The 12,816-nt window shown below is 33.7% G+C and overlaps 1 protein-coding gene across 1 annotated transcript; it reads left to right on the top strand.

Moving 5' to 3' along the window:
• The first annotated feature begins 10,393 nt into the window (after positions 1-10,393).
• On the top strand, positions 10,394-11,166 carry LOC149770935 (uncharacterized). Its single transcript, XM_089948974.1, has 2 exons — positions 10,394-10,794; positions 11,036-11,166. The coding sequence occupies exons 1-2, from the start codon at positions 10,448-10,450 to the stop codon at positions 11,040-11,042; spliced, it is 354 nt and encodes a 117-aa protein (XP_089805100.1). The 5' UTR covers positions 10,394-10,447; the 3' UTR covers positions 11,043-11,166.
• Positions 11,167-12,816: the final 1,650 nt, after the last annotated feature.

Genomic DNA, 12,816 nt, shown 5'->3' with positions numbered 1-12,816 from the left:
TTTAACTGTCCTTTCAGATCTCGATGATCAAAAATGTTATATATGCTTTGTAAGCGGAGTTTACGTTAGTCACAATACATAACTGGTCGCAACAAATTGATACAGGTTCTGCGATTCAGACATTCAACTACAAATTATCTTCTAGTCTGCTTAGTAGGTGCTACTGTCGCTGCCCATTCGTTAGGTGGCTACGGCGGATATGGGGCTTATGGAGTATACGGAGGTTATGGTGGCTATGGTGGGAATCTAGGATATGGTTGATAAGGTGGATATGGACGTTATGGTGGATATGGTGGATATCCTATAAAGTAAGGGTATTTAATCTTCAACGTTAACAATTCTAAAGCATGTTACAGCACGGCCTCATTCTACTAGTTACACATTAACTTGTCTCTTTCAATTTCTACTGAGTCATTACATCTAGTTGCGCTTACAGTTCGAAGTATTCACACACATAGTCTCTTCAAGATATATATATAAATATATCATCGATATTGTATTGTTTTGGCCAGTCGTCTGGTGCAAATGCTTTTAATGTGTTCCCTTTTGACATATATTAGGAACAAATATATCCATAACATGAGAGGACTGTCAGCGGAAAATGATGCCGTATCAGAATTTTTGTTATGTTAGTATTTGTACATACTTCAAAAATAAACATAATAGATCAAAGAAAACAAAGGGGCTTTATATAATTATTTTATGTCGATTATCCCACTCCTCTACCCCCACCCTTTCTCTCTCTCTCTCTCTCTCTCTCTCTCTCTCTCTCTCTCTCTCTCTCTGGACTACAGTCATCGAGGGCCGATGTTTGATTGAATTTTCCTTAAGTTAAAAACATGGCCAAATCAAAACTCAACGTTTAAAATTGGAGTCTACAACTGTTTAATATGAGTCACAGTTCTTGTAAATAAATCTGGTTTTGAACCACTAAAAGAGCAGATTTTGAATCATTACGATCCACTTCCATTCATCGCTCATTTAAATGTACCATTAGTCACCCATGTCAGTTTTCGACAATAATTTGTTCACACTGTTTTGTGAATTATGATGAAAATGGACTTCAGTTTTACCATTTCAATGGATGAACATCTCATAAAGTAATTTTTAAACATAAACTAGCAAGAAGGTGAACCAGCTAAGTGTGTCAGCAATATTATCATATCCACTAATTTCATATCTTAACGCATGTCGTTTAACATCACACATGAAAAGAAACTAGTTATTTAAACCGTCCCTTTTTAAGACCACTTTCTATATATTGTGCTCGCATCGTTAATACATGATTAACAAAAATTTAGGTCATACGGTGGTAACAAAGTCTTTTCTAAAAGACGCGTTCCTTGAGGTTGCCAGATATTTTGCTATATATATATATATATATATATATATATATATATATATATATATATATATATATATATATATATATGCGTTTCTGATTTCGTTGAAAATTACACGCTTTAAAACAAAATTGTCAGATTATTCTAATTACAAATGTTTCTTACAATTTTCAGTATCAAATTTCTTTCTTTTCATTTCTTTGTTTTTTAATCAGAATTTCTCAAAACACTGGAGAGGATTTTCAAAACAGCTTAGTTAGATGTCATTGAATTATATTTTGATATACGTAGATCATTAAAAAAATGCCACAGCTGAAAGTCTTTTTGCACTATTTATATCGCTAGAGGGCAAAACTGTGTTTCACAAACCATTCTTTCTCATAGCATTAGCTTAGTGAATTTCTTTATTAATGTTGATGGTTTCTGGATACGTTCCTTAGTTTAGAAAACAGATTCTCGACTAATATTAGTTGTAACGATAAAATCCTGCACAAATAAGTTGTATATTATTACGATTGATTTCTGCAATATCCTTATTAAAGATTGACGTGTATACCATTACAAGAAATAAAACGGTCTGCATTGTTATATGTGAAAAATGGACGGGAATCAATGAGGTATCCACTTCGAAAAATGCAATGAAATTTTCACTTTGGAAATTTAGCAGATCGGGACTGGCTAAGGTTTTCTTGTTGACATATAAAACTTAAAAATGTCAAAATCTGATACAATTAAAGTGATAAATCTACATGTAAAAACATACATTGATAAATGTACATTTCATAGAGACGGGCCAAATTTATCTCAGTTCAAAATGTTTGTTGCTTTTAGCTTTCAAATAGGAAAATATGAGCTCATTTGGTGTACTGGCTGGCCCGTACCTAGCCACATGAGTGTTTCATGGAATATACAACTACAGTATTGTCTCAGAAGGATTTTTCGCAGTTACAATGCATACACTAATATATTGGCATTCCGCTGTTGCAGACGACAACGCAACATTTCATCCCTGCGATAATAGTCGTCCCCAAAACATTCTCTTTTGAGATCAATCTTTACACCACTCAAAATCTCAATGTCTATCTGACAGTGCAGGGTCGTACAAACTGCCTACAGCTCAAAACCCATGATGCCAACATTTCTTGGGTCCCTTAGGCTGAGCTGCCTCAAGAACGGTTACAGGTTCGTTTAAATTACTCCAGCAGCAGTTATGCATATCTCGAGCCTCTGATCGGCAATTGCGATACGACTACAGCGATGACCTGAATTATGTCGAAAGAAAGGCAACCAAACTAGGTCCAAAATCTAAAGGCGAACCAAGGGACAGCGTTGACTTAGCCTAGTGTAAAGAGTTTGTGTTTGATAAATGTCATACAAATATGTCTCCACTGATATACCAAACTGTAAATCCGGTTTCTTTCTTTCGATGAGACAATTGTATTTTTCACTGGAATGTACGATAGCCAGCTTCTATTTTAAACAACACCATCTAACCAGGATTGCGCTGCTATGCCGTTTCATTCCCTTGCATTCACATATGCATGGATTTTAGCAGAGGAAGGCCAAGACAGAAAGTATTTTCCTGTGAAGAATTTAGCCATTATCTCAAGAAATTGTGGATACATTGCATTACAGCACAGTGTGAAAAGTTGACACGTGACTATGTAATATGTTAAGTAGCTCGCGCCTGATATCAATGAAGAGACTACTTGTGATTTGTAACCTAATAACCATATTAGATTGAAAAGAACTACCCATAAAGACTTGTAAATATGGAAATGATGTGTATTGAAACTTCTGCTCCATTTTTCCAAAAAGACCACGTCATTAAACTGAATTCATTTATCTCCTAAAATACAACTCTAGTGTTTTTAATTAAGGTATTGATATTTTCGTTTTAAAAAATATTCGTTTCAAAATATAAGACAGCATAAGGACCTTACTGTGCTTTCAAATTTGGTCTCTTCGTAACTATATGTTTCATCAAATTAGCAAACGTGACCATGATCCAATTTTCAGTTTGAATCAATATTTATAAACAAGGTTGAACTTTAGAAACATGAGCTAAGGATTCATCGATCAGTGTTACTGAAGAAATCCTCTTAATTATTTCCCAGGCAAACTAATGCATTGGTCAGTGCTAGACAGGAATCATGAAATAATGTCCAATAACACTAGATGCAAGTATTATGCATTTAGTTCTATTAATCAGATGATAAGATCGAATCTTGAGTGGAACATGACTTCTCGCAGAAGAATAAATTTGCATGACCCCGCACAGCCAAGGACAACATACTATATACCTTACTCAATAATACAAGCCAGGAAAACACGATAGCGAATGGGAAAATCGCGTGATAGAAACATTGCTTTTCCTCAAGATCCTGAAACAATGCGCGTCAGTCTCTAATACTGTTACTTCTTTGAATTAAATGTTTATTTTAAATGAAATAAAGGTCAGTACTAAATAATTCAATAGATGAAGAAGTAGATAGGATGACGCGTTTTAATGATCATGTCACTGATTCACACATATTTCGAAAATAGTAAACATGGTTTTAGCATCCAGTTCAGTGATTGGTAACTCACCATTTATTGTATTGTATTAAATATATATATATATATATATATATATATATATATATATATATATATATATATATATATATATATATATATATATATATATATATATAAAGTTTTCAAACCGATAACATGTGAATTCTTAAAATCCGTTGTCTTATTTATGTATTCATATGAATCACTTTCTAGTTATAAATCCAAAAGCATGAGGGTATTTGGATCTTATCATAGGTCGTAATATTAATATTTGAGATGAAATTCAGAGGTGAAAGTCAATCCTGACAAAATATTAGTGCTTGAACTTTCATCATCATACATGTTCTGGGTGATAAACGAATTCAGTTTATTTGAGATTTGTAATATTTATGGATTACTTTTATTACAATCGCTTCTTATAACAACCCATGAAATTCGACCTTAAATGCTAGACGGGATTTTATATCATTTCTAAAGAAATTTATCTACGTTATGCGATCATACCTTCATGTGTGTGTGCGTTCATGGTTGCATGCCTGTATGCATGGATGTATGTATGTATGTATGTATGTATGTATGTATTAGTTTGATAGATAGATAGACATATATATGTATGCTTTAAAAATAACATGTTTTTTAAAGTGTTGGAATAAATCAAGGTGATATACGAATTTTATTGGCATTACAAAATGGGAATCGCCCATGGCGCAGTAAAACGCATTAATAACACACTCTCAACCGTGTGCTGTTCTTCCTAAATCAATGATGAATTTCTAAACATTCATCTTTATTGACGTACGAAAATAACGATACAATGTATGAATAATCCCTTTTCTAAATAAATGTAATATGGTTTACAATTTCAACGCATTCCTTTCTGCTTTCTGTTCCACCCTCCCGTCTCAAAACTGAGCAGAAATTTGGAGTGAGAGAGAAAAAGAAATAGGGATGGATGAAAACCTTAAACTTGAACTCACACGAGGCAAAATACAAAAGTATTTGCTTCATCGTAACGATATGTGTTGACTTTCCTTGGGATTAATCTACACTGTTTATATAATCCATTAACACAAATGTGGCAACCCTGTCGACATTATACGAGCTTCTCGGTTACGAGGTACACATGCTGTGATGTATTTAATATTTTCATGCTGTTATTGTGTCAAAAAAAATATTATAATGTTCTAACAATTGCGTATTATAAGTTAAATATGAAAATGTCCAAAGGCAACCACCCCCTTCTTCTTCTCTCTCTCTCTCTCTCTCTCTCTCTCTCTCTCTCTCTCTCTCTCTCTCTCTGTGGAACAAGATAGAGGTGAAAATCTATTTAAGACGAGCGTAGAGGATTTTTGTTTGTGTCATCCCACGATGTATCTGGACTTACTAATGATAGTAAACCTTACGTCAAACCGACCACAGGATAAGAGGGAGAGAGAGAAAGAGTTCGAGAGATACAGAAAGAGAGAGACAGAGACAGACAGACGGAGAGTTTTAAAGTCAAACATACCACAGAGAGAGAGATAGAGAGAGAGAGAGAGAGAGAGAGAGAGAGAGAGAGAATTTTATGATCGTTAGTCCTGTTCTCAAAGCAGAATAATACATTAGATCAACTGTACATATATTAAAATATTTGAATTACCTCTTTTTGGTTAGTAATTTTGCTTAGTTTCTTATTTCACGCTAATTTCCATGCGCAAGGTACGTGAATGACTAACGTTGATGTGAACTGCGCAGACAACCATATGCTTGTAGTGTTCTACTAACTTCACTGAATCAATCTTTCAAGTTTAAATCATAAGTTTATATTATGTTGAGTTAATCAATGTGAAGAAAATTAGAGACTCAAATGAGAAAAGAATCAAGTAAGAAATATGCAAGGTGATCGTGAATATCCACAAAAGGCATACAACTGCATTTTGTAGCAACCCACACTAGGCAAGGATGTACGGAGTTCATTCACTCGGTCAATACACGTTTGAATTTAGTAAATCTGAACTATATTCATTGGAAAAATATATCCATTTCTATGTGATATAAATAAAATATAAGTATACTATGTATGCTGTATTAATGATATACTATTCGTTGTATAGCATTTTCATTAAAAGGAAACTCGGCGTGCCTCGCTTACTTTTAATGAAAAATGTATACATCTGGTTTTATATCATTAACGCAACATACGTAATATATACAAAAATAACAAGACAAAAAGATGCCGATGTGTGATAAAGTATTTGTTTTGGTTTAAATCTTACGTTATGGGATTTTCTTCTGTTGAACTCGTAAAACTTAATATCAGAATCGTTGTAATTTATAAATCAATGTACACTAATATTGTAATAACTGACATGGCGGACCAATAGTACATTTAAATGAGCACTGCATTTAAGTGAACCCATGTGAATCGAAATCAGATCTATTTGTAACAGTTATGATTGATATTAAACAACTGCTGAACCCAGTTTAATTCGTTTAGTTTTCATTTGACAATGTTTCCTACTTAGGGAAAATTCAGCCTTACATTGGCCATCGATGTGTCAACACTGCAAGTGTCGTTTAAGTCTCATTAAAATCTGGTCCTTGCGATGGCGTTTTTTGCTAAAAAGCTCACTAGATTTTCAAAGTTCCATTAATTGGAGTGCTTTTATGCATGGATATACGTGAAATTTAAAGTGTTTTAAAACATGTTTATAATTTTCAGCTATATCAGGATAAAGATATTTATTCGTAGCATCACAAGAGCGGAGTATAACATTTTTCCCAAGTGCATGTGTTGCCTACATTTACTTATACATTCTTTGCAGTAGTAGCTGAGTTAGGGTTGAAGTAATAGCGATAGTTGCATTAGCGTTCGCGCTATAAGTAGAACACGTGGCCGCTGAAATATAGCCGTACTGAATCTCGAATGACGACCAAATCAAGGCAGGAGGGGATTTACCGAGCATAAGATTGATACTCTAAAAGATTTGTTAACTAGTTGGTATTCATTGCAGATAACGAAGATATGTGGTTACATAATAATACTATAGTGACACAGGTTCATTGTTTGCACGAATATGGCCTCAACGTCAGAATTCAAAAAGCAACACATCAATTAATATCCGCGTTTAAATGTTCAAGAGGAAGGTTTGAATACAAGACTACAGTGAAAGACATTACAATAGCATATAGTTATTAAAACAATAAAGTGGGCGGAGCAGGAGAACCACCAACGGGGAATTAACTATGAGACAAAAATGTGCCGTTTCAAGAAGAGCGTGGTTAATTATTGATCATAAACACACCTTTCACAAATAAGTATAATATTCATGAAAGGTCATAGGAGTGATAGGTACAGTATAAGGTACCCATTTTTGTATTACAAAAAGTACACGTGATACGTGTTAATTAAAAAGTGAACTCCAAAACAATGGGCTCAGAGTTCATCCTTGTTCACTAAAAATATTGATTTACGAAGCTGAATTATTCGAAGACCTACCCAAGACAAAACAAACTTTTAATACTTTGGATTTGACAAGCTTTTTGTGATTCCATGTTAAAAAAAATTGTACACCACAGTTGGGAGAGTTGTTTTATTGTTTTGTTTTAGTTTAGCTTTCTTTACTCACATTTCGACACATGTTTGCTTTTAAAAGTTTGGAAGAATAAAATACCATTCACTGTGTGAATTTGAAATGAAGAGTGCCAGATTCGGAGGTGTCTCTCCAACACTAAGATAGGTACCATCGGTACACACTGTGTTACCATTGTTTAGTGATAGCATGGCATCAGGAGTAATAGTCTATTCGCATTTTGTATAAAGCGTATTCTAGATGAGTGTACATGTGATATGTTTTTACGAAATGAGTTGATTATGATTTACCACAAGCTATTTGTATCAAGTATTACGATGAACTAATCCGCCAATAAAGGTTTACGTTATTTAAATAAAGTGTTGCATCGGAGCCAAACTACAAGGACAATAATCGATCCATAATCATGGAATAAATACAACACTTTGATAGAAATTATTATTACATCATGTAATATCGTGATGATCAAAACTAGATCACATGCTTTCTAAGTAGAGTATACTTTGAGTCATAATAAACAACTGGTCAGAGCAAAATCATGCAGGTTCTACGCTTCCTACATCTACTTGCAATATATCAAACGTATGATCACAATTTATGCAATAATTGTATTATATACATAAATGATTTAATATCTGGTTTATTCTGATTGGTTCTAATCATTCATAGGACACAGATCTGTAATATGCTGCGATGATTCATCAATCGACCAATAGGACTGGTTTTCTCTCGGCCCTAAGAACAGTATTTTTTCACTATTAACACAATCAATCAATAGGAAAAGAACAGTATATTTTCACTATTAACACAATCAATCAATAGGAAAAGAACAGTATATTTTCACTATTAACACAATCAATGTTCATGTATCCACACAATAAAAAAACAATCCGCTTACAAATGGAATCATATCGTACGTGTAGAATTATTCAGACAAAATTGAATGCCTTACCTGGTACTTTGAAATAAGATTTTGAAAATTATTTTCAAGAAGCGTGTGCATGATCTTTACACCTCTAAACGAACATTTTTCTCTCATTGGTGTTTACTTTACTAAGTTTGCTTGGAATGTGACCGCTGAAAGAAAATAATATTACCAATTTAAGAAACGTTTTACATATATGGAAGAGAGGTACCAACATTAACATGCCCCAACGTAACACTGTTAGGCGACACGACAATTTAATAGACAGTGCTTAACAGGTACAATCTACTGACAAATGTAATTTTAAATAAAGTATATAGAATTCAAATATATTATATTTTGGAAATTCTTCATGATAGATCGAGACATTGTATGAATTAAATTTGTCAAAATGTTGCTTGAAAATATTAAGTGGAAAATGCATAAAAAATGATTTATCAAATCCATCACATGGATTATTTTTTCATAATTGTAAAAACAAACATGTCTGCATTGCAAACGGAAATTTACATCCATACAATTAAACAACATAAACAAAATACGTTTCTGGTATTTCTTAGTCATCAATTATTTAATTTGCTGAATGTATTAACTATCAATCATCGTGTTTACTTAAGTTAACATGCATGCAAAATAAGGTCCTCACGGATATAAAAGGACTGGATATTCGACGATTCAGCACAGGCATTTGCCAGACTGGTGTCACAATTTCTGATCCTACTTCAAAATTTGCTTGACATTGTTGTCATCCAGGTAAGTGATTGTATGCGACATAGAAATTATCGTTCGTTAATAACCTATACATCACGCATGGTTCTTTTAACTTATGCCATGCTTACAATTTCCGAATGTGGAGACATGAGCTTGTATACATTTGAATTATCATTTCTGGACGCAAGATACGTTTCAGTTATATTCATGCTCTCCTATTTTTGTTTTTTCTCTATTAGCAGCATTCAAGTCTTTTTGGGGAATCATACAAAGGGTCTCTAATTTTGGTAGTATATCAATTTTACATACCAGCTAACTGCGAAACAGTTTAATTTTGTAACGAAAACAATATGTTCTACAAGAAGAACCACATTATCGGTAATATATGTATAACCATATTGTCTTTAAGAGATATACATGCGTATATATGACAACCAATCTTTACAATTAATTAATTTGTTTTAATTTCATGTATAGACAAATAGATGATATAAAATATATTACTCATAGAACCGAACCGAAAAAAGTGATCCTAAATCCAAATCATGTTTTATTTAAATATCCGGTTTGAAAATTATTTTATTGTCCACTTGGGTATCATTCTTCATACTGCCTAACATCACGAAACGTTGTGGCAATCATTCACATAGTGGACCTTTCCATGGTTTGATCTAAGTTATTACACTGCGTCACACAAAATAACAATTCACTGTCAGGTGAATCTACTCTCTTTTACGCCATGTTTAGAGTTTATGTATCGTAAGATAGAACATAGAATAAAACTGAATCATAGTTGTCAGTGTAAGTCACTTTTGAAAACGCCATTAAGTTTCCATATAAAGGTCATACGGCCTTTCGCAACCATCGCCTTTATTCGTTTTTCAAGATAATGTATACGAACAGCTCACACAATTACTTTCAAGCATCACAGTATTACAAATCTGGATATGAATGTGTGTTTCCATAAGACGTTGCACAGTCAATCGCCCTAAAGCGCCACTCCTAAACTTGGAACGTATATATTTTGCAATCTGGAGACGGTATAGGATGTACTTTGTTTACAAATCAAAGGTTGCCAGTGAAATCCCGTATGAGCGAGAGCCTAATCTTCAAAATTAAAACTGTATTTATTTTCTCGTTTCTAGTGTACAATTGAAACATTTGTCACCACCGTACAATTCAAATAATATGCATTCACGCCCGGTCTTTATTCATTGAAAATGTCAGAAAATGTAACATCAACTTGCTTTCTGTTTACCGTCTAAACTACGCTCCCATACAAAACATTAAACGCTAACTGTTATTTTGTGAACTTACATTTCATTTTGCAGAGGAAAATGAAGGCCGTAATTGTTCTTGTAGCCTGCTTAGTAGGTGCTGCCATTGCTACCTATCCGTTTGGTGGCGGATATGGCAGTTATGGTGGATATGGAGGTTATGGTGGCAACGGCGGATATGGTGGCTATGGATGGCATCCTGGATATGGTGGATATGGATGGTATCCTGGACATGGTGGATATGGAGGATATGGATTATATGGTGGATTAGGTGGATACGGCTTTGGATTAGCTGGTGGATATGGTGGATACGGATCGTACTTAGGTGGTGTACTCAGGGGATACAACTGGGGATTTGGACACCACTTTCCTAAGTTTGATTACGGTTACAGTAGACACCATAAAAAGTAAGAATAAATATTAGTCATCCTTGATAAGTCTGTTACATGTTACGGTATGACGACCTTTTTACAATTTAACCATTAGCTTATCCACTTCATTTCTACTGACTCATTACATGTCTTTGTGCTTACAATTCGAAGTAGCCATAACGTCGTTTCGTCAAGATGAATATCAATATTTTATCAATATTGTATTGTTTGGGCAAGTGAGCTTGCGAAAATGCTCTAAATTTGTTCCTTTTTACAGATATTAAGACAAACAAAATGATCCAAGGACTGACAAGAGAGCGAAAGGAATATGACTCCATATCTCGATTACTAGATTAGCAGTATTTGTACATACTACATCAATAAACATATTTGATCGAAGACACTAAATTGGCTTTATCACTATTTTATTTCTATTATCTCACTTCCTCTGTCTGTCAGTCAGTATGTCTGTCTGTCTCTGTCTCTCTCTGACACACACAATTATAATATTGCCACGAGTTTATATTCTACTTTGACTGCAATTGTGATGAAAGTACTGCCAAATGTTTTAAAGTGAACGATTCTTGACGTAAAATGGGACTGAATCAATGAGTGAAATATTTAAGTAAATGTAGGCAAACATTCACTTGGGAAAGAATGTTATACTCCGCTCTTGAGATGCTACGAATAAATATCTTTATCCTGATATAACTGAAAATTATAAGCATGTTTTAAAACACTTTAAATTTCACGTATATCCATGCATAAAGCACTCGAATTAATGGAACTTTGACAATCTAGTGAGCTTTTTTGCAAAAAACGCCATCGCCAGGACCAGATTTTAATGAGACTTAAACGACACTTGCAGTGTTGACACATCGATGGCCAATGTAAGGCTGAATTTTCCCTATGTAGAAAACATTGTCAAATGAAAACTAAACGAATTAGACTGGGTTCAGCAGTTGTTTAATATCAGTCACAACTGTTACAAATAGATCTGATTTCGAATCACATGGGTTCACTTAAATGCAGTGCTCATTTAAATGTACTATTGGTCCGCCATGTCAGTTATTACAATATTAGTGTACATTGATTTATAAATTACAACGATTCTGATATTAAGTTTTACGAGTTCAACAGAAGAAAATCCCATAACGTAAGATTTAAACTAAAACAAATACTTTATCACACATCGGCATCTTTTTGTCTTGTTATTTTTGTATATATTACGTATGTTGCGTTAATGATATAAAACCAGATGTATACATTTTTCATTAAAAGTAAGCGAGGCACGCCGAGTTTCCTTTTAATGAAAATGTTATACAACGAATAGTATATCATTAATACAGCATACATAGTATACTTATATTTTATTTATATCACATAGAAATGGATATATTTTCCCAATGAATATAGTTCAGATTTACTAAATTCAAACGTGTATTGACCGAGTGAATGAACTCCGTACATCCTTGCCTAGTGTGGGTTGCTACAAAATGCAGTTGTATGCCTTTTGTGGCTATTCACGATTACCTTGCATATTTCTTAGTTGATTCTTTTCTCATTTGAGTTTCTAATTTTCTTCACATTGATTAACTCAACATAATATAAACTTATGATTTAAACTTGAAAGATTGATTCAGTGAAGTTAGTAGAACACTACAAGCATATGGTTGTCTGCGCAGTTCACATCAACGTTAGTCATTCACGTACCTTACGCATGGAAATTAGCGTGGAATAAGAAACTAAGCAAAATTACTAACCAAAAAGAGGTAATTCAAATATTTTAATATATGTACAATTGATCTAATGTATTATTCTGCTTTGAGAACAGGACTAACGATCATAAAATTCTCTCTCTCTCTCTGTGGTAAGTTTGACTTTAAAACTCTCCGTCTGTTTGTCTCTGTCTCTCTCTTTCTGTATCTCTCGAACTCTTTCTCTCTCTCCCTCTTATCCTGTGGTCGGTTTGACGTAAGGTTTACTATCATTAGTAAGTCCAGATACATCGTGGGATGACACAAACAAAAATCCTCTACGCTCGTCTTAAATAGATTT

The sequence above is a fragment of the Sinohyriopsis cumingii genome, unplaced genomic scaffold, assembly GCF_028554795.1.
Source record: "Sinohyriopsis cumingii isolate HCF-2022 unplaced genomic scaffold, ASM2855479v2 utg002203l, whole genome shotgun sequence".
NCBI classification, from domain to species: domain Eukaryota; kingdom Metazoa; phylum Mollusca; class Bivalvia; order Unionida; family Unionidae; genus Sinohyriopsis; species Sinohyriopsis cumingii.
This window is presented reverse-complemented; position numbering and strand designations above follow the sequence as displayed.

What these genes read in the sequence shown, in the direction of transcription:
- LOC149770935 (XM_089948974.1), top strand. Translation starts at nt 10,448, where the DNA reads ATGAAGGCCGTAATTGTTCTTGTAGCCTGCTTAGTAGGTGCTGCCATT.